This window comes from Lolium perenne, chromosome 1 (assembly GCF_019359855.2).
Source record: "Lolium perenne isolate Kyuss_39 chromosome 1, Kyuss_2.0, whole genome shotgun sequence".
In the NCBI taxonomy this organism is placed as follows: Eukaryota; Viridiplantae; Streptophyta; class Magnoliopsida; order Poales; family Poaceae; genus Lolium; species Lolium perenne.
This window is the reverse complement of record NC_067244.2, coordinates 185773242-185791844: the sequence shown is the minus strand read 5'-3', so window position 1 is coordinate 185791844 and position 18603 is coordinate 185773242. Positions and strand designations below refer to the sequence as shown.

General features: G+C 46.5%; 1 protein-coding gene across 1 annotated transcript; it reads left to right on the top strand.

The window, feature by feature from the left end:
• Nucleotides 1-11175: 11175 nt before the first annotated feature.
• Nucleotides 11176-18334, top strand: LOC127315744 (xylan glycosyltransferase MUCI21). Its single transcript, XM_051346207.2, has 4 exons — nucleotides 11176-11705; nucleotides 11815-11940; nucleotides 12083-12709; nucleotides 17232-18334. Exons 1-4 carry the CDS (start codon nucleotides 11465-11467, stop codon nucleotides 17918-17920), a joined length of 1683 nt encoding a protein of 560 aa, XP_051202167.1. The 5' UTR covers nucleotides 11176-11464; the 3' UTR covers nucleotides 17921-18334.
• The last annotated feature ends 269 nt before the right edge of the window (nucleotides 18335-18603 follow it).

Genomic DNA, 18603 nt, shown 5'->3' with positions numbered 1-18603 from the left:
ATGTTATTGTTTCATGATGATATTCATTGTTTTATGGTCATACCTGCAAGTTGTATACACATGTCGCTGTCCGGAACCCGAGGCCCCAAAGTTAAAGAAATTGGGACAACCGGAGGGGAAGGCGGTGATGTGAGGATCACATGTGTTCACAGAGTGTTAATGCTTTGCTCCGGTGCTCTATTAAAAGAAGTACCTTAATTTCCAATAGATTCCCTAGAGGCCTGGCTGCCACCGGCTGGTAGGACAAAAGATGTTGTGCAAGTTTCTCATTGCGATCACGTACGACTAAATATGGAACACATACCTATGGATTGTTTAGTACTTGGATACCGTTTTATTACTATCTGCAAATGCCCTACTTTGATTGTTACATGAGTTTCTCTCATCCATGCAACGCCCGTTCATCCATCCCTGTGCCTACAGTATTTTAATCCTGTTGTTTACTATAATCACTACTGCTGTTTTTGTTACACTGCTGCTGATATTTCACCACTGCTACCTCTATAAAACTGTTACTACTGATAAACTCTTGCGAGCAAGTCTGTTTCCAGGTGCAGCTGAATTGATAACTCCGCTGTTAAGGCTTTCAAGTATTCTTTGGCTCCCCTTGTGTCGAATCAATAAATTGGGTTTTACTTCCCGCGAAGACTGTTGCGATCCCCTATACTTGTGGGTCATCAAGACTATTTTCTGGCGCCATTGTCGGGGAGCATAGCTTTATTTGGAAGTTCACTTGGATTGATATTGTTCTCTGCAAATTCTCCATCATGGGTAAATCTCGCGATCGTAAAGTCGCCATATTACCATCCACTACAAGAAAAGGTACAACTCTGAGTACCTCTGCTGCTCTTGATTCACCATCTGTGATAAGTCAACTTGTTTCACCACCACAAGCTTCACTTGCTGGTACTTCTGCTGAATCTGAAAATTCTTATAATATTGATGATGTTTCTGTTGTGCTTGATGATAGTGGTTCATTGGGATCTTTTCTAGATACTACAATTGCTAGGTCTAGACAAATTGAAAATACTGAAACTCCTAATGAAAATACTGCTACACCTATTAATTCACCTGAGTCTATTGAATACTCTAGTGATGATCCTGATGAAGATTATGTGGAACTTGATGATGATTTTATTGATAGATGCAATGCTACTACTGATGCAAGAAAAATTAAAAAGTTCCTTGCACAATATACTATTAGATATAAGTTGTCTCTTGATCCTAAATTTGCCACATCTCCTATAAGCATTAAGGATAAGGATTATGATTTTTCTCTTGATTTATCTCATATAGCTATTGTTGAGAAAACACCCTTTTGTGGTACTGAAAAAGAAAGTGTTGTAGAAGACATGAATGAGCTTTCTACTTTTAGTAGCTTGTTTTCTGATGATGTCAATATGCGTACTTATTTTGTTGCTAAATTTTTTCCTTTCTCATTAAAGGATGATGTTAAAACTTGGTATAATAGTTTGCCTCCTTGTTCTATTGATAGTCCAAGTGGTTTGCTTGATGTTTTCTTTCGGAAATATTTTCCTTCTAGTGCTCAACATATTGCTTTGCAGAAAAATTATAGCTTTGACCAGGAAGATGGAGAGAAATTGCCTGAAGCTTGGGCAAGATTTTGTTCTCTTATCAGAGCTCGACCTTGACATGATTTAGAAAAGCATGATTTACTTGATATATTTTATAGTGGACTAACCATTGAGTCTAGGGCATATTTGGATAGTTGTGCTGGTTGTGTTTTCAGGAAAAGAACTCCAGACGAAGCTGAAGAATTATTGGCTAAAATAGGCTGGAATCATGATGATTGGACTACACCTGAACCAACTCCGACGCCGATATTGAAGAAGAGGGGATTGATTAAATTAAATGATGAAGATATGAGGGAAGCCAAGAAATCTCTTAAGGAGAAAGGTATTAAATCTGAGGATGTGAAGAACTTACCTCCCATAGAAGATTTATGCAAGATAATTCCCTCTTCATCCATGATTGAGGTAAACTCTCTTCAACGCTTTACTAGGGAAGATATTCCGTATTCAAAACCTCCTGCTCAATGCTTAGATGAGTTTGATAATTATATTGTTAAGCAAGAAAATTTTAATATGAGAGTAGAGAATCATCTAATGGAAAATTCTCAAGCTATTAGTAATTTGCATGATATTGTGGAGAGAACCTCCAATGATGTTAAGATGCTTGTTAAACATTTTCATATGATTCAAACTCAAATTGATCAACTCACTAAAGTGCAAAATGACTTGTTAAAAAATAGTTCTAAAGAAAAACATGCTTATGAAGTAACAACTAGAGGCGGTGTTTCGACTCAGGATCCTCTATATCCTGAAGGGCATCCCAAAAGAGTTGAACAAGATTCTCAACGAATTGAAACTAGTGCTCCTTCAAAGAAAAACAAAAAAGAAACATAAAAATGTTGTAGAATTCTCTGAGCCTGTTAATGATCCTAATAGTATTTCTATTTCTGATGCTGAAACTGAAAGTGGTAATGAACATGATAAAGATAATGATAAGAATGATGCTTCTGATAAAGAAGAGGTTGAAGATGAATCTGAAAAGCATGCTAAAAATAAAAAGTACACTAGAGAAGATTTTATTGCTAAGAAACATGGTAATGAAAGGGAACCTTGGGTTCAAAAACAAATGCCTTTTCCTGCTAAGAAACTAAAATCAAAGGAAGAAGAACACTATAATAAATTTTGCGATTGGATGAAACCTTTATTCTTGCAAATCCCTTTGACTGATGCTATTAAATTGCCACCTTATTCAAAGTATATGAAAGATATTGTCTCTAACAAAAGGAAAATTCCTAATGAGGAGATTTCCACTATGCTTGCTAATTACTCTTTCAATGGCAAAGTTCCAAAGAAGTTGGGCGACCCAGGTATACCAACTATTCCTTGTTCCATCAAGAACAATTATGTTAGAACTGCTCTATGTGATTTGGGAGTAGGTGTTAGTGTTATGCCTTTTTCTCTTTATACGAGAATTTATTTAGATAAGTTGATACCGACTGATATATCTTTGCAAATGGCTGATAAATCTACTGCTATTCCTGTTGGTATATGTGAGGATGTTCCTGTTCAAGTTACTAATAACTGCTTGATATTAACTGATTTTGTTGTGTTGAAAATGCCTGAAGATGATAATATGTCTATTATTCTTGGGAGACCTTTTCTTAACACCGCAGGGGCTGTTATTGATTGCAATAAAGGAAAAGTTACTTTCAATGTCGATGATAAGGAGCATACCGTTTATTTCCCCAAGAGGATTGATAAAGTATGTGGAGTTAACACAATTTCTAATGTGAGAACTATCAAAGTTGGAGCTATTGATTGTCCTATATATGAGCCCAAAGAAGGATATCAAAATATTATGATTGGATCCATATCAATACAATTCAAGGTAACATGATTGATTTGAGGTTTATTTCTTCTTATGCTATGTAAAATTTATTTGGTGGCAAGATTTGATCAACCTTGTTAACAAATTCATTTTATATGCATAGAGGAACTAAACAACATCTCTTTCTTCCTCCACTTGTTCTACTTGCTGTAGCATTTTTGTTTTGCAAAGTTCTTTAGTTGTATAGAAATTTCAAAATCTTTTTGTGCCCAATAATAATAAATTTAATACCCAGAAATGTGCATTTTTCAAAGTTTTCAAAAATTTACAAAAATTATACCGTTGGTCTTATTTTTTGAAGAGGCACCTGGGAGCACCTGGGGATGACTAGTGGGGCACCCCAGGGTGGCACCCCACCAGCCGGCGCGGCCTTGAAGGGGGGAGCGCCACCCTGTTGTGTGGGGCCCTCCTTGCCCCACCACTTCATCTCTTTCTCCCATCTCATTCTCTCTCCCGAAAAAACTCGCACCAGCTTTCTCTCACTCGCGTTTCTGATCAAGAGCTCAAGATTTCTCGATCTCTTTGCTCAGCCCAGATTTCTGTCTGAAATTTGGCACATTTGCTCTCCGGTATGTGACTCCTCCGATTATCCAAGTAGAATTTTGTTTGGTTGAGTATATCTTGAATATTTTGCTGCTGTAGGTAACATGTTTAGTGAGCTTGCATGCTTGTTCTAAGTTGTAAGAATTAGTTTTGATGCATGCTTAGTACTCTAGCAAGTTCCTATAGTAGTTTCCCTCAATTATATGTCACCAAATCAAATTTTATAATGTTTGTTGAAAAATTTCAGAAAATGGAGTGGAATAGGCATCAACTAAACCAACAAGAATTGGAGGTGCAACAAGTTATGAGAGTTCACCGTGAAGAGGGAGTATACCCCTCTTACTACCCGTGCACAGATTTTATGAGGAGTGCAGGAATCTTGCGAGATGTTCAAAATCTGATTTCCAATGCAGGGTTGGATGGTTTTGTTGTTGGTGAACCTAACCAATATGCAAAACTGACCATGTCAGTGGTACAGGATTTTGAATTCAATTGGTCCTAGACTAACCCCATGGTTCGATACAAAATTTATAATAAAACTGTCAACTTGCCATTCGATGATTTTTGTGCAGCAATTAGAGTGCCACAGTGGGGATCATGCGAGAAGATAAGGGGACTACCGCAGGAGCTCTTAAACCTATACAAGATGATTTGTCATGGAAGAAGCTTCTCAGATGATAGTGGTAAAATCAGTAGTATTCAACTCCCATTTATTCGCTACTTTGCTTATTTCATCATCAAGTGCGCTCTTGCAAGAAAGAATGCAAGTAAGTTATCTATCCAGGATTTAGCTTTTCTAGCTGCTGCATTGCAAGGTGATAAGACTTATAATTTGGGTGCTTTGATAGCCTATAGAGTTGCTACTAACCGTGAGAAGGGAGGAATTTGTGGAGGTCTCATCGCCTCTCGTTTATTAGCTATGCATGGTGTAGAACCTCACCATCTTGATATTCAGCTCTCCATAGAGAAACTTGACATAGTCTCCATGATTAAACATGAATTTGTTTCTGATTTGTCTAATTTGAGTAACCTATCTTACAAGATAACATTTTACAAGAAAACTTGGAGAACAACTAAGAAAACTGAAAGACTAGTAGGATTGCCTGCACCTGTTCTATTTAACCTTGATTCCAGGAAGGATTGGTCAGTCACGGAAGGTGAACTGAATGCATACATAGAGGGAGGTGGCCATCATGCAAGAGACGGAACGGGAGAGGCCGAGGAACACCTCGACTCGTCATCCGATGCAGCAAGTTCTTCGCATCAACATTTTGGGCATGAGGAGCCTTCACCCTTTTCTTCTGCACCAGGACCTTATTATGACTACGCCATGTATGATCCACCGGCGTGGAACCCTGACCCTCGCTGGGGTTGATCTCCACTTAGGCCAAAAGCCTAAGCTTGGGAGGAGGTATACCGGCATCACTCATTCATTGCATATTATAGTTGCTGGATACTTGTACATACTTGTTTGGTTTCTTAAAGTGGTTTTCTAATAAAAGGGAGATGATATTTGGGAAAGTGCTGCCTGAAAACAGATTCTGGACTGATACCAAAAAAATTCTCAAAAACAGCCAGAACGTTATTTTGCGAAGCCAATTTTTCTACATGTTCCCCAGGTTGTTATCTAACTTTCATTAGTTGAACATTTTTCTATCTGAGCAGCAGAAGAATTTCTTAAAAATCGATTACTGTACTGCTGTCAAGTTTGACGAATTCCTGCTGCTTTCTGTTTATGTGACTATTTTAGTTTTCATTTTCTTGTTTTTTGCTTTGTTTCTTTCCTAAAACACAAAAAGACAAAAAATATTTCTGTTGTTTCTCTTCACCATTTGCTTATTTTGGTTTCTTGTTTTTATTTTACTTTATTTGCTATCGTTGGTTTGCTATAAGAAAATCCAAAAAGATGTTGCTTTGTTTGCATGTTTCCTTTTGTTCTTGTTTCCAATTCGAAAACACCAAAAATATTTGCTGTTCTTCTTTGGTTTTGTAAAGTTCATTATGGAGTTCAATGGTCTTCGGTGGCTGGAGCGTGGTTTTCATTCCATATTATTCAAGCTACACAAGTGAAAGGCAATAATGACGATCTACGACAATTCGACTGTGGTGAGAGGCTGGTATGAACTCTATTTGTTTTCATTTTTGTACATATACTCATCCATGTGAGCATACTTAGTTGGTTCATGTGAGGTATATGTCATTTAAGAAAGTCTAGTAGTTCATGATCTCTCATGTCTAGCTCCAGTTTATTAATATGAGTAGCATGTCATGGATGTTTGCTTGCATAGTTTTATTCATAAATAGGTATGACATTGTGGTATCCTCCTCTGAATAATTCATTTGAATCGACTTGGCACATGCTCACGCATGCATATGACTGAACAAAATTCAATTAAGCCTCGATGATTTACTTTGCCTCAGAGTTCATGTATCACTTTTATGCCTCCGTTAATTTATTTTGCCGCAAGCATGATTATGACAGTGACTGCTCTCTTGATTGTCGCTCCCCAGTCTATTGCTAGCCTTCACTTGTACTGAGCGGGAATTCTGCTCGTGCTTCCAAACCCCTGAAAACCAAGTTATTCCAAAGTGTCCACCATAAATACCTATGCATGGCATTTCAAACCATTCCAAGTAAATTCTCATGCGCTTCCTTTAAACCTTCAAAATGCTTCTCAATTTGTGTCAATGTTTTATAGCTCATGAGGAAGTATGTGGTGTTTATCTTTCAACCTTGTCATTTACTTTTGACAGAATTTCATAATAAGAGCTGGCAACGGGGTGCCCAGCCCCAATTAATCAAACTTAATTCTGTTCACATGTTTTGCCCTGATTCATCAGTAAGCAACTTAATTTTGCAAATAGACACTCCTCCATGGTATGAGATTGATGGAAGGCACCCGAGGATTCGGTTAGCCATGGCTTGTGTAAGCAAAGGTTGGGGGGAGTGTCACCCATAATAAAACTAAAGTACATGTGTAAACAAAAGAGAAGAGGGATGATCTACCTTGCTGGTAGAAATAACGTCCTTCATGGGAGCCGCTCTTGGAAGTCTGGTTGACGAGGTAGTTGGAGTACCCATTACCATTCGTTGACAACAACAAACACCTCTCAAAATAATTTTACTCCTGTATTAAAAATAAAAAGCTCTAGCGCATGTTAATCCCTGCTTCCCTCTGCGAAGGGTCAATCTTTTACTTTCATGTTGTGTCACCATCCTTTCTTTGAGCACTTTCTTGAGAGCACAGCTGTCATTCTTAGTATAATATGCTTGTCCCAAAATGTGATTGACTGCGGTATAACTTTGATGCTTTTATCTTTGACAATCTCTACTTCTAGTCTTTCCATGAACTTCAAAGGTGCCCGAGCATTTATGTTTTGCTGTACAAATATGGGCAAGCGAGATACTACTTTATCATATCCTTTTATGAACATTGCAATCCTGCTGATAGATATGATTCATGATGCTTATTATTAATTTATTGGTACCTTTTCCATGATTGACATAGCTATTAGATGATTTTATTTGCATGTATCTTATTATGAATTGCCTAAGTATTTGTCCATATCATGAGAATATTTACATCATATGAACAAATGTGTTCTTGAAAGTTCTTTTATCGCACTCAGTTGTTAACTGAATTGCTTGAGGACAAGCAATAAGCTAAGCTTGGGGGGAGTTGATACGTCCAAAATGTATCTACTTTCCCGAACACTTTTGCTATTGTTTTGCCTCTAATTTGTGTATTTTGAATACAACTAAAACGGACTAACGCTGTTTTCAGCAGAATTTCTCTGGTGTCTCGTTTTTGTGCAGAAATTCAACTTTCAGGAAAATCCCCGGAACTTATGTCAAAGGGATTATTTTTCTAGAAGATTCACGGAGCCAGAAGGGCGGGCCTGGGGGAGGCCCAGGGCCACCCCACACTAGGCCGGCGTGTCCTGGAGGGGGGGGGGGCGAGCCGCCCTACTGTGAGGCCGCCTCGGCCAGCCTCTGACGCCCCCCTCTGGACTATTTAAGGGTTTCGATCTAAAAACGCGAGACGGGAAGTCGAAGTCGCCAGAAACCATCCAGAGCGCCGCCACCATCGCGAAAATCCGTCTCGGGACCAGAAACTCCGTTATGGCATTCCGCCGGGACGGGGAATTGGAGGAGATCATCGCCATCATCACCACCGACACCTCTCCATCTACTAGCCATGTTTCCCCCATCAATGTGTGAGTAATTCCCCCGCTGTAGGGTGAAGGGGATGGTAGTGATTGGATGAGATTGGTCATGTAATAGCAAAAGATTGTTAGGGTATAGTGCCTAGTGTCCGTAATTGGTACTTTGATGATATTGTTGCAACTTGTTATGCTTAATGCTTGTCACTAGGGCCCGAGTGCCATGATCTCAGATCTGAACATGTTATTGTTTCATGATGATATTCATTGTCTTATGGTCATACCTGCAAGTTGTATACACATGTCACTGTCCGGAACCCGAGACCCCAAAGTGACAAAAATTGGGACAACCGGAGGGGAAGGCGGTGATGTGAGGATCACATGCGTTCACGGAGTGTTAATGCTTTGCTCCGGTGCTCTATTAAAAAAGTACCTTAATTTCCAGTAGATTCCCTAGAGGCCCGGCTGCCACCGGCTGGTAGGAAAAAAGATGTTGTGCAAGTTTCTCATTGCGAGCACGTACGACTAAATATGGAACACATGCCTATGGATTGTTTAGTACTTGGATACCGTTTTATTACTATCTGCAAATGCCCTGCTTTGATTGTTACATGAGTTTCTCTCATCCATGCAACGCCCGTTCATCCATCCCTGTGCCTACAGTATTTTAATCCTCCTGTTTACTATAATCACTACTGTTGTTTTTGTTACACTGCTGCTGATATTTCACCACTGCTACCTCTATAAAACTGTTACTACTGATAAACTCTTGCGAGCAAGTCTGTTTCCAGGTGCAGCTGAATTGACAACTCCGCTGTTAAGGCTTTCAAGTATTCTTTGGCTCCCCTTGTGTCGAATCAATAAATTGGGTTTTACTTCCCGCGAAGACTGTTGCGATCCCCTATACTTGTGGGTCATCATGATGCGCACAACAGGTTGTTTTTCCTCAGAAAGAAACCAAGGTTATCGAACCAGTAGGAGATGAAGGCCACGTGAAGGTTGTTGGTGGAGGAGTGTAGTGCGGCGCAACACCAGGGATTCCGGCGCCAACATGGAACCTGCACAACACAATCAAAATACTTTGCCCCAACTTAACAGTGAGGTTGTCAATCTCACCGACTTGCTGTAAACAAAGGATTAAACGTATGGTGTGGAGAATGATGTTTGCAAAGAATAGCAGAGAACAATGATTACAGTAGATTGTATTTCAGATGTAAAAGAATGGACCGGGGTCCACAGTTCACTAGTGGTGTCTCTCCAATAAGATAAATAGCATGTTGGGTGAACAAATTACAGTTGGGAAATTGACAAATAGAGAGAGCATAGCAATGCACATACATATCATGATGACTAATATGAGATTTACTTAGGGCATTACGACAAAGAACATAGACCGCTATCCAGCATGCATCTATGCCTAAAAAGTCCACCTTCGGGTTAGCATCCGCACCCCTTCCAGTATTAAGTTGCAAACAACAGACAATTGCATTAAGTGCGTAACGTAATGTAAACAATACAAATATCCTTAGACAAAGCATTGTTGTTTTATCCCTAGTGGCAACAGCACATCCATAACCTTAGAATTTTCTGTCACTGTCCCAGATTCAATGGAGGCATGAACCCACTATCGAGCATAAATACTCCCTCTTGGAGTTACAAGTATCAACTTGGCCAGAGCCTCTACTAGCAACGGAGAGCATGCAAGACCATAAACAACACATATATGATAGATCAATAATCAACTTGACATAGTATTCCATATTCATCGGATCCCAACAAACACAATATGTAGCATTACAAATAGATGATCTTGATCATGATAGGCAGCTCACAAGATCTAAACATGATAGCACAAGAGGAGAAGACAACCATCTAGCTACTGCTATGGACCCATAGTCCAAGGATGAACTACTCACGCATTAGTCCGGAGGTGGGCATGGTGATGTAGAGTCCTCCGGGTGATGATTCCCCTCTCCGGCAGGGTGTCGGAGGCGATCTCCTGAATCCCCCGAGATGGGATTGGCGGCGGCGGCGTCTCTTGAACTTTTCTCGTATCGTGGCTCTCGGTAATATGGTTTTCGCGACGGAGAGAATATATAGGTGAAGGGGCAGAGTCGGGGGACGCTCGAGGGGCCTACCCCATAGGGCGGCGCGGCCAGGGGTGGGGCGCCGACGACGAGATCAGATGGCGGGAAAGAGGTTGGCGCGATCAATTCGCAAATTGGCCGGGTTGATCGGGTGCGCCGAGCCTGTGCGCCAAAATCGGGTGCCCCTAGCCCAACAACACACTCTTGGGTTGGGCTTGCCCGATTGGTTCCGGTGGGGATTGGTTCCGGTGGGGTGACAACCTACCCCGATATGTTGTGTGTTTGTTGTGCAGCAGTAGAGGCTGGCACACGGAATCAGGTCAGTCTGGGAAGACTATGCCAATAAGTTCCATTTGGGCTAGGCTAGCTCGAACCCGTATTTTTTCTAAAAATAATCAAAACTAAATATTATTCATCAAATTTAGAATAATATATATTATTAAAAAAATTCGCCCAAACACGCCCATAGAGTCTTTTGTGAGGTAAACTCATGGCACGCCACGGGCAATGACGCCACCCTGGACGTTTAAGTCGTGCTGGATCCGGTCAAGACGATTGAAAACAAGCAAGACATGCATAAACGAGTTCTGCAAGAAAGAAAGAAAAAAGAGAGCACACGCACAAAGACGTTTTCCTCTCACGAAAAAACGACCTGGCCGGAAACCCAAGAACGCGATCGAGGCCGGGCTACCAAACCGACAGCAAAGAAACTTCTAAAAATTCCCCATGGCGCACACCACCACCGGCCGGCCGGGCCGAATTGGCACACATGCGGCATATGATTTTGGGCGAAGGCAATTGAACCGTGGCAAGCCAGAGCCAGCGAGGAGGAGCCGCGGGCGGGCGGGGCACACCGCACGTATAATTAGCGTCATCAAACACCCTGTTCCCCCTTGTCCTCCATGTGATTCCAAAGTGCTCTCTCTGCATTCTCTATTCATTGCCCCTCACCCTCACCCTCCCTCCATGATCGTCATGACCTATTACTCCTCCTAGCTCGACCCGCATCCCCTTCGTCTCCGGCAGCAAAACCCCCTTCGCTGTACATACCCTCCTCCTCTGCTCCCCCCAATTCGTCCACGAGCTCTGCTCCGCTCCGCGGTCGCGCGTGTGGCGGTTGGGGTGGCTGCTGCGGCAGAGAGTTGCGGCGGGCGGCGGCTCGTGGGGTGGACGGAGCGCCGGCGGGAGCGTAGCATGCGGCGGTGAGAGCGCGCGGAGAGCTTGCTAGCGCAGCGAGATAGCGAGAAAGGATGCAGCAGCCGCAGCATCACCACCACCACAAGCCCAAGCCCGCCCTCTCCGGGAGCCTGTCGTGGATCCGGAGGTCCCCGCCGCCCTCGCCGCCGCACAAGAAGCCCTGGGGCGCCGGCGCCGGCGGCAGGGGCCGCTACGCCTGCCGCCTCGTCCCGCTGCTGGTGCTCACGCTCTACAGCCTCTTCACCGTGCTCCGCATCCCCAGCTCCAGCCTCGTCGTCAACACCGCCGATTCAGGTGAAATTTCCTCCCTCGCTTTCGCCGCCCGCGGCTCCTGAATTGAATGAATGCTGGAGCACTAGTACCCCTTTTGTGCTGGAGTAATGACGACGGACCTGTTCGACAGAACGCGTGGAGCGGCGGGACGATGTGGAGGCGTTCAAGACCCACCTGCCGTCCAACCAGAACGGCCTCCAGGCCCGCCAGGAGACACGCTCGCCGGCGTCGCTACCCTGCTCAGCCTTCATCAGCGGTGAGCCCCCCTGGACAAGCTATTATTCAGTTAGGCCGGCGCGTGCTTGCTTGCTGGCTTAGCTTAGCTAACTGATTTTCCTGGTTCGAATTCTGACTAATTGGGGAAAAATGCTACTAATGCCGAATTGGTTGCGCTGCAGGCGAAGCTGGCGGTGGAGGAGAGTCGTCGTCGTCTGAAGAAGGCGTGCTGTGCTGCGACCGTAGCCACTACCGGAGCGACGTGTGCTACCTCCGCGGCGACGCGCGCACGGACCCCTCCACCTCCTCCATCCTCCTCTACGACGCGCCCCGCGGCGCCGCGCCGGAGAAGGTGCGGCCCTACACGCGCAAGTTCGAGGAGAGCATCATGCGCACCATCGACGAGGTCACCATCCTGCCCGTCGCCTCAGACCACTCCGCCAACGGCACCTCCTCCTCCACCAACAGCCGCGACAGCCTGCGGCGCCGGTGCGACGTGCGGCACCCGCCGGGCGTGGCGGCGGTGGTGTTCTCCACGGGCGGGTACACGGGCAACGTGTACCACGAGTTCAGCGACGGGCTCATCCCGCTCTTCGTCACCTCGCAGCGCTTCCGCGGCGAGGTGGTCTTCGTGGTGCTCGAGTACCACTACTGGTGGCTCGGCCGCTACGGCGCCATCCTCGAGCGCCTCACAAACTACAAGATCGTCGACTTCCGATACGACCGCCGCGTGCACTGCTTCGACGAGATGATCGTCGGCCTACGCATCCACGGCGAGCTCGTCGTCGACCCAAAGCTCATGCCCAACGGTACGCCCCTTCCCCAATTCTGCAGTAATTCCGATTCCCCATCCCCTGCTAAATTGCTTGCGATTCGTGACCCACATCGCCATCGCGGCGGCCATGCTGCCGTGCCCCCATCCTTTGCGCTGCGACGTCGATTTCCAATTGTTAGTTAGGAATGTCCATTCCCTGGCTATTCGATTCCGGTGTGCTTTTCCGTTAGAACTTCGTGATCATCCCTCCGGCGCTTAATCTTAATCGCGAGGCAGCGTCGGTCAGCGCCACCACCGGCTTGGCTGGGTTGCTTGAGGAGGGGAAAAGTAGTGGCGAGGAGCAAAAAGGCGCGTGAGAAATCGTGCGCTTGGTGGTCGAGATCCGTGCCAATTCCGGTCGGATAAATCATTCCCCTAGTAGACCTCCAGGCATCGTGCTTAGCTTAGCCTCTGTTTGTTGGTTAATTACCCCATGTCGGAACCACCTGCCTTTTTTACCTGTCGTCACTGTACCTACACGCTGGGTAGGCGATAGATTGCGGGTGACGCATCCGGCCCTCCGCGGTCAGCGAAAACGACGGCGGCGGCTGATGACCGGTCGGTCGGCGCTCGCTTCGCTTCGCCTCGCCTCGCCTGGCGACGACATGCCGCACGGACCGTACTACAGGCGCGCCGGCACACGCACAACTGACACTCCTCCGGCGGTAACGGTAAACGGCATGTGCTCATCTAGGAGCAGGCCATGGCTTTTGTGCTGGGAAGAAAAAAGGAGAAGGATACGCGAGAGGAGGAAGGAGCACGGAGAATCTGGTTGCGAACTTGCGATGATGAGCGCGAGATTATTTTACGGCAAACGGGCAGGCAAAAGTGGGCTTTGGCGAAAGCGGTTTAGGGGAGGAAAAGCGCACGGCAGATGAGCGGCGGACGGATGGGTGCTGCCGTCGCCGTCACCGCCCGGCGAGAGCGTGCCTCTGTCCCTGCCGTTTTCGTCTCACTCTCACCAGGACCGTCATCGTCCACCGGTAAAATATGACTCCATTCATTACCACGGGACAACCTGCCGTTTCTTGCAGATAGGGGACACGAAAACGAGAGTGCTTGTTGATTTGGTAAATAAACAGGAGTTCACAGGCAGTGCAAACTGTAGCGCGTTGCAAGTCCGGAAGCGGCTCTGCTGCACTGCCGTTGATGACAGCAGAGGGATTAAGTAGTACTAGTACTAGTTAGTAATGGGTTTTATTTATGAATCAAATCTTTGGTGAGATTTGCGCATCGATTATTTATGGGACTGGAAATTGCAGGAGGCCTAGAACCTACCTCCACGTTCGGCTGCTGCTCTGCGCAGTCCAATTAATCTGGCCGACGCCGGAGTAGCAGTACTACCGTAACGTGCTGGTTCATTTACAGCCGCCGCATAATTGTGGCCTCCTTGTACCGGCCGGTACGCTCTCAGGACAGCATCAGTACTCGTGCTAACCTCCCGCCGTACCCCCAAACTAGTGCTCGTCCTAAACCACACTATTGCAGCACCAGGCCGTAATAGTAAATTAGGTGCGTGTCAGGGAACGGAATTGGAGATCGATGCTCACGCGCGTTAGAATATTACCGATCGGGCATGTAGGTAGGGGCGAGAGGCGTGTCTGCGCAAAAAAGAATTACCTCATGCTTGTCGGGGCCATGGATCCGTACTTCCCTTGATACAGAAAATAACAACTCGATCGGCGGCTAGGTTGGTGAGGTGCGGTGCCCGTGTTTCCAAATCCAACTAGGCGTTAAGCTGTGTACTATGTTGGTGTGTCTCTTGGCGCACAACATGTGCAACGGCCAGGGGCATTGGTCACTCGATCGCGCTGGTGCGTCATGAATTTTTCTTTTACGCGCACATGCGCTGCCCTGGTTTGGGTAGTACTACCCTGTATTCACGGCTCCCTGTACTGTAGCGACGAGGTGGAGCAGCATGAGGCACGCGAGCCCAGTACAGAACCAAGGGCACCTGCTTCGTTTGTCATCCCGGCCCCGTGTGGCTGACGATCGATTACAGTCCTTTGCCTGATTTTGGAAGTGTTCATGGCTGACAGTGGCCCTTAGAGATGACCATCAGCGGAAGATGTTTAGGGGACATACATATAGCGACCGTGTTTTGTCCGTGCCTGACAGTGGTGTTTAGCTCGCGATAGGATCGATATAGTACGCGCCGAGATGCTAGCTAGCGATAAGCATATGGATTGGGGCGGGTTTGAGTTTGACTAGGACATGTAGGGACTGGAACGGACCGACCCTAGTGCTAAGCCTAATCTGGCGTCCTCTGTGAGTGGATTAGTTGTTCTTGGCATGCTCGGACCGGATGCGCGCGCATCAGCATCGGCATCGGCAGGTACGGCATTGCTGTCGATCATTCGCATGGAGCAAGCAAAAGCGTCAAGACATGCAACTTTGGTTTTATATTTTGACAATCCGTCGATCGTGATGTGTTATGTCCAGTGTATAGTGTGTGCGCGGTGGAGGATTTGGGTTTTGCTAAGCTGGGACCATGTGCGTGCGCGAGAGGAGGAGAAAAGCAGGGGCGGTTGGGTTGGTTAGTTATCCAGACCAACACCCGAACGGCTTCGTGCTCCGTCATCCTTCCTCGCTAACTTTTCGGCCAAGCTAGTTGTATGTGGTTCGATCATGGCTCATGGGTGGGCGCGCGAGCGCGATGATGTCTCTACTTGATCTGGTACCGTACTCTACGGCGCTGACGTAGGGAAGTGCCTAGTTAGGTCGTGTGGACCTCTCCTTTGCTGGCGAGTGGGCCAGGGCGTACAAGTACATGGCAACTGTCAATTGCTAACGACTGCCGCATCATGGAGCCATTCCGTGCTGCTTTGCTGTACCTCTACTCCGATAAGCTTTCCTGTTAGTACAAATCGCACAACCTGTGTACACAAGTACTAGAACGCAGCATGAGCGTTTCCTTCCTGGACGCGCCCTAATGGTAAATCAGGTAGACCGGCAATCTAGCTGAGGATTTAGTACGCCACCTGCTCCGTTAATGGAACGGTTCGTTGTGCTTTTAAGGAATTCACCAAGTTATCCTGGTGTCGGTCGTCGGCAAAAATGGATGGTTGGTACAATGATAGCTGATCCCAACCTCTTGTTTTCCTCCACGAGACTGATCGATCCCAATCCGAAGAAAAGAAATGCCCAATTGCTAGCGCGAGTTATTTAAACAAGCCTAAAGTAGCACTCAAGGAGTAAAACTCAAAGTGGAATGAGCGAAAGCAGCCGATCCATGTGATGATGTGGTCGGCCTCAAGTTCGGGAAAAACATTAAACGAATTTTGTAACTTCGAAACCCGAGACAAAGGCGCCAGATTTTGACCAGAGGGCAAAGCCATGGAACTCTTTAATGAAAGGAGGCCAGTGCTGCCGTAGGAAGCTTTCAAACTAGTAAAAGGGAAACCATGCGATTAAAAGGGAAAAGAAGACACGATAAGGATGAGACTAGGCTAGTAGGGAGGAGTAATTCAGGAAATAGTGTGTGTCGGTGGGTTAATAGGGACACATGGTGTTACTAGTGGAACGGAGTACTACAGTACTAGCTAGCTAGCTGAGGGTACTAGAGTAAACCATGAGTTTGGTTGACTTGTTCTGCTAGGTAAAATCAGCATCCAAAATACCGGCTTCACCGAGTAAACAGTAACAGAGTTGACATTTTTTTTCTCTCTCTACTAGTAGAATGTAGCGGTGTTGACCGGGAGCGCACGATCGCGGCTACCAGCCTCACGGCTCGGGTCTTGGAGCAGCACCACCTTGAATCATTGATGCATCACAGCTCACAGCTGGGCTGGCCAATTACATGTGGCTCCGGTACGCGCCCCGTCGTGCGCCGGAGGCTACCAACGCACGCAAAGGAGTATAGTAGCTGTTCATTTGTCCCAGTTTAATAAAGGCCTAACGACCGAGCCAGTCAATCTCGGGTTGCGACGAGCAGGCGCGTTGGACCATCTCGTAGCTGGATCGGGGAGAGGGGTTGTTGTTGTTCTCCATTGGCGACCGATGAATAATTTGCATTGCCTACCAAAGCACTAGTGTCGTCCTAGGCTAGCTGGTGATCAATGCCTGAGACAACCGACGTCTTCCGGCCCGATTGGTTGCTAATTATGGGCATTGATGACTGACCACTCACCATTTGGTGGCTTGTCGGAGTGTATAAACGGGTAGGAGTATATGCGAACACATATGAACGCTTTGCTAATTTTGCAACTGGGCCTAGAACTGAACACATCTGAACGTTTACTAATTTTAGAGGGAAATGCGATGTGTCAATTAGGACATCTGTTCCGAAAAAAATGTTAATAATGGCAGCTTACAACTTTGGAGCTCAATTGATTGATCTGAGTAGCTACCCACTACTTCAATAGTTCACTGGATCTCATTTTGAAAAAAAAAAAAACTCAGTGAATCAGTAAAACTTGATTCCAAATTCAAGTCCTCATTATCACTAACTTTACTCCGTATTTTCTGTCACGCAAATACAAGTGTTTAACATTTTCGATCTGCGCACGTGCTTGCAGGCAAGGGCCTCCAGGACTTCCAGGCGCTGCTCCACCAGGGCTACAGCGGCGGGAAGCCTACGTCGTCATCCTCGTCGGCGCCGGCGGCCCTCCCGCTGGGCCTGCCGTCGCGGCCGTGCGACCACGCCGCCGCCAAGGCCGCCAAGCCCAAGATGCTCATCTTCATCCGGAAGCAGAACCGGGTGATCCTGAACCTGCCGCACGTGGTCACGGCCTGCCGCCGCGCCGGCTTCGCGCCGCACGTCATGAACCTGCGCCGCCAGACGCCGCTGCCCATCATCCACGCGGCGCTGGCGTCCGCGGACGCCATGGTGGCCGTGCACGGCGCCGCGGTGACGCACTTCCTCTTCATGCGCCCCGGCACTGTGCTGCTACAGATCGTGCCCGTGGGGCTCGACTGGGCCGCCGAGTCCTTCTACGGCAAGCCCGCGCAGGAGCTCGGGCTCAAGTACATGGAGTACAAGGTGGCGCCCGAGGAGAGCTCCCTGGCCGCCGAGTACGGGGTCAACAGCACCGTCGTGCGGGACCCGTCGGTGATCAGCAGCCAGGGCTGGTGGGAGATGAAGAAGGTCTACATGGACCGCCAGAACGTCACCGTCGGCGTCAAGAGGTTCGGCGAGCTGCTCCGGACGGCCAGGCTGCACCTCAAGAACGCCACCGCCTGCGGCAAGGCGGCGGCGTTGAGGTAGGCATATGTGCAGGGGATGCTTACGCCCCGCTGGTTAATTAGGTCTTCGTTACTCACAGCTGTCCATTTCCCGGTGTTCTTTTTTTTTCTTTTCTTTTCGTTCTGGTTGGAGCTGGGGGTTGGGAGGAGGAAGAGTATAATCGAGCCGTACAAAAGAGGAGATCATGTACATAGAATTGGATTGGTTGGTTGGGATCGCCCCGTGCACAAAGAGTACAATCCTTCAGTTCATCCTGTTGTTAGTAGGAAGAAAAAGGAGTAATAATTTATGCTAGGCCTCTCGTTCGTTTAGTTCATAGAAGCATAGTTTTGTTTTCACCCTTCTCTATATACCTTTCTTTTCATTCTTTGGGTGCCCTGATGTAAGAACAAACATTCTGTAACAAGTGCAATACTAGAATCCAGGTTGAGATGAGTGCATTCAGCAGCAACACATGAGGAGACGTGGAAATCTAAAGTTACGTTGCACCTTCATTTTTACATGAAAATAATGACGTGTATTGCGAGATTGCCGCATCCGTTATAATAACCGCCTTTTAAAAATTCCGCGAATTTTTTTTTAAGGTGCGCCATAAAAAGCTCCCAACGGCCGACTTATCTGCTTGGGAACCTTGGGGCATTGAAATTTCACACCATACACTTCCATCTGCTGCCACCTCCCGCCTTCGATTTTGGCCGACGTCG

Excerpts from the sequence above, each read along its gene's own strand:
- LOC127315744 (XM_051346207.2), top strand. The coding sequence starts at position 11,465 with ATGCAGCAGCCGCAGCATCACCACCACCACAAGCCCAAGCCCGCCCTC. Across the intron at positions 11,706-11,814 it reads CGTCAACACCGCCGATTCAG|AACGCGTGGAGCGGCGGGAC; the intron begins GTGAAATTTCCT and ends CCTGTTCGACAG. Across the intron at positions 12,710-17,231 it reads CCCAAAGCTCATGCCCAACG|GCAAGGGCCTCCAGGACTTC; the intron begins GTACGCCCCTTC and ends ACGTGCTTGCAG.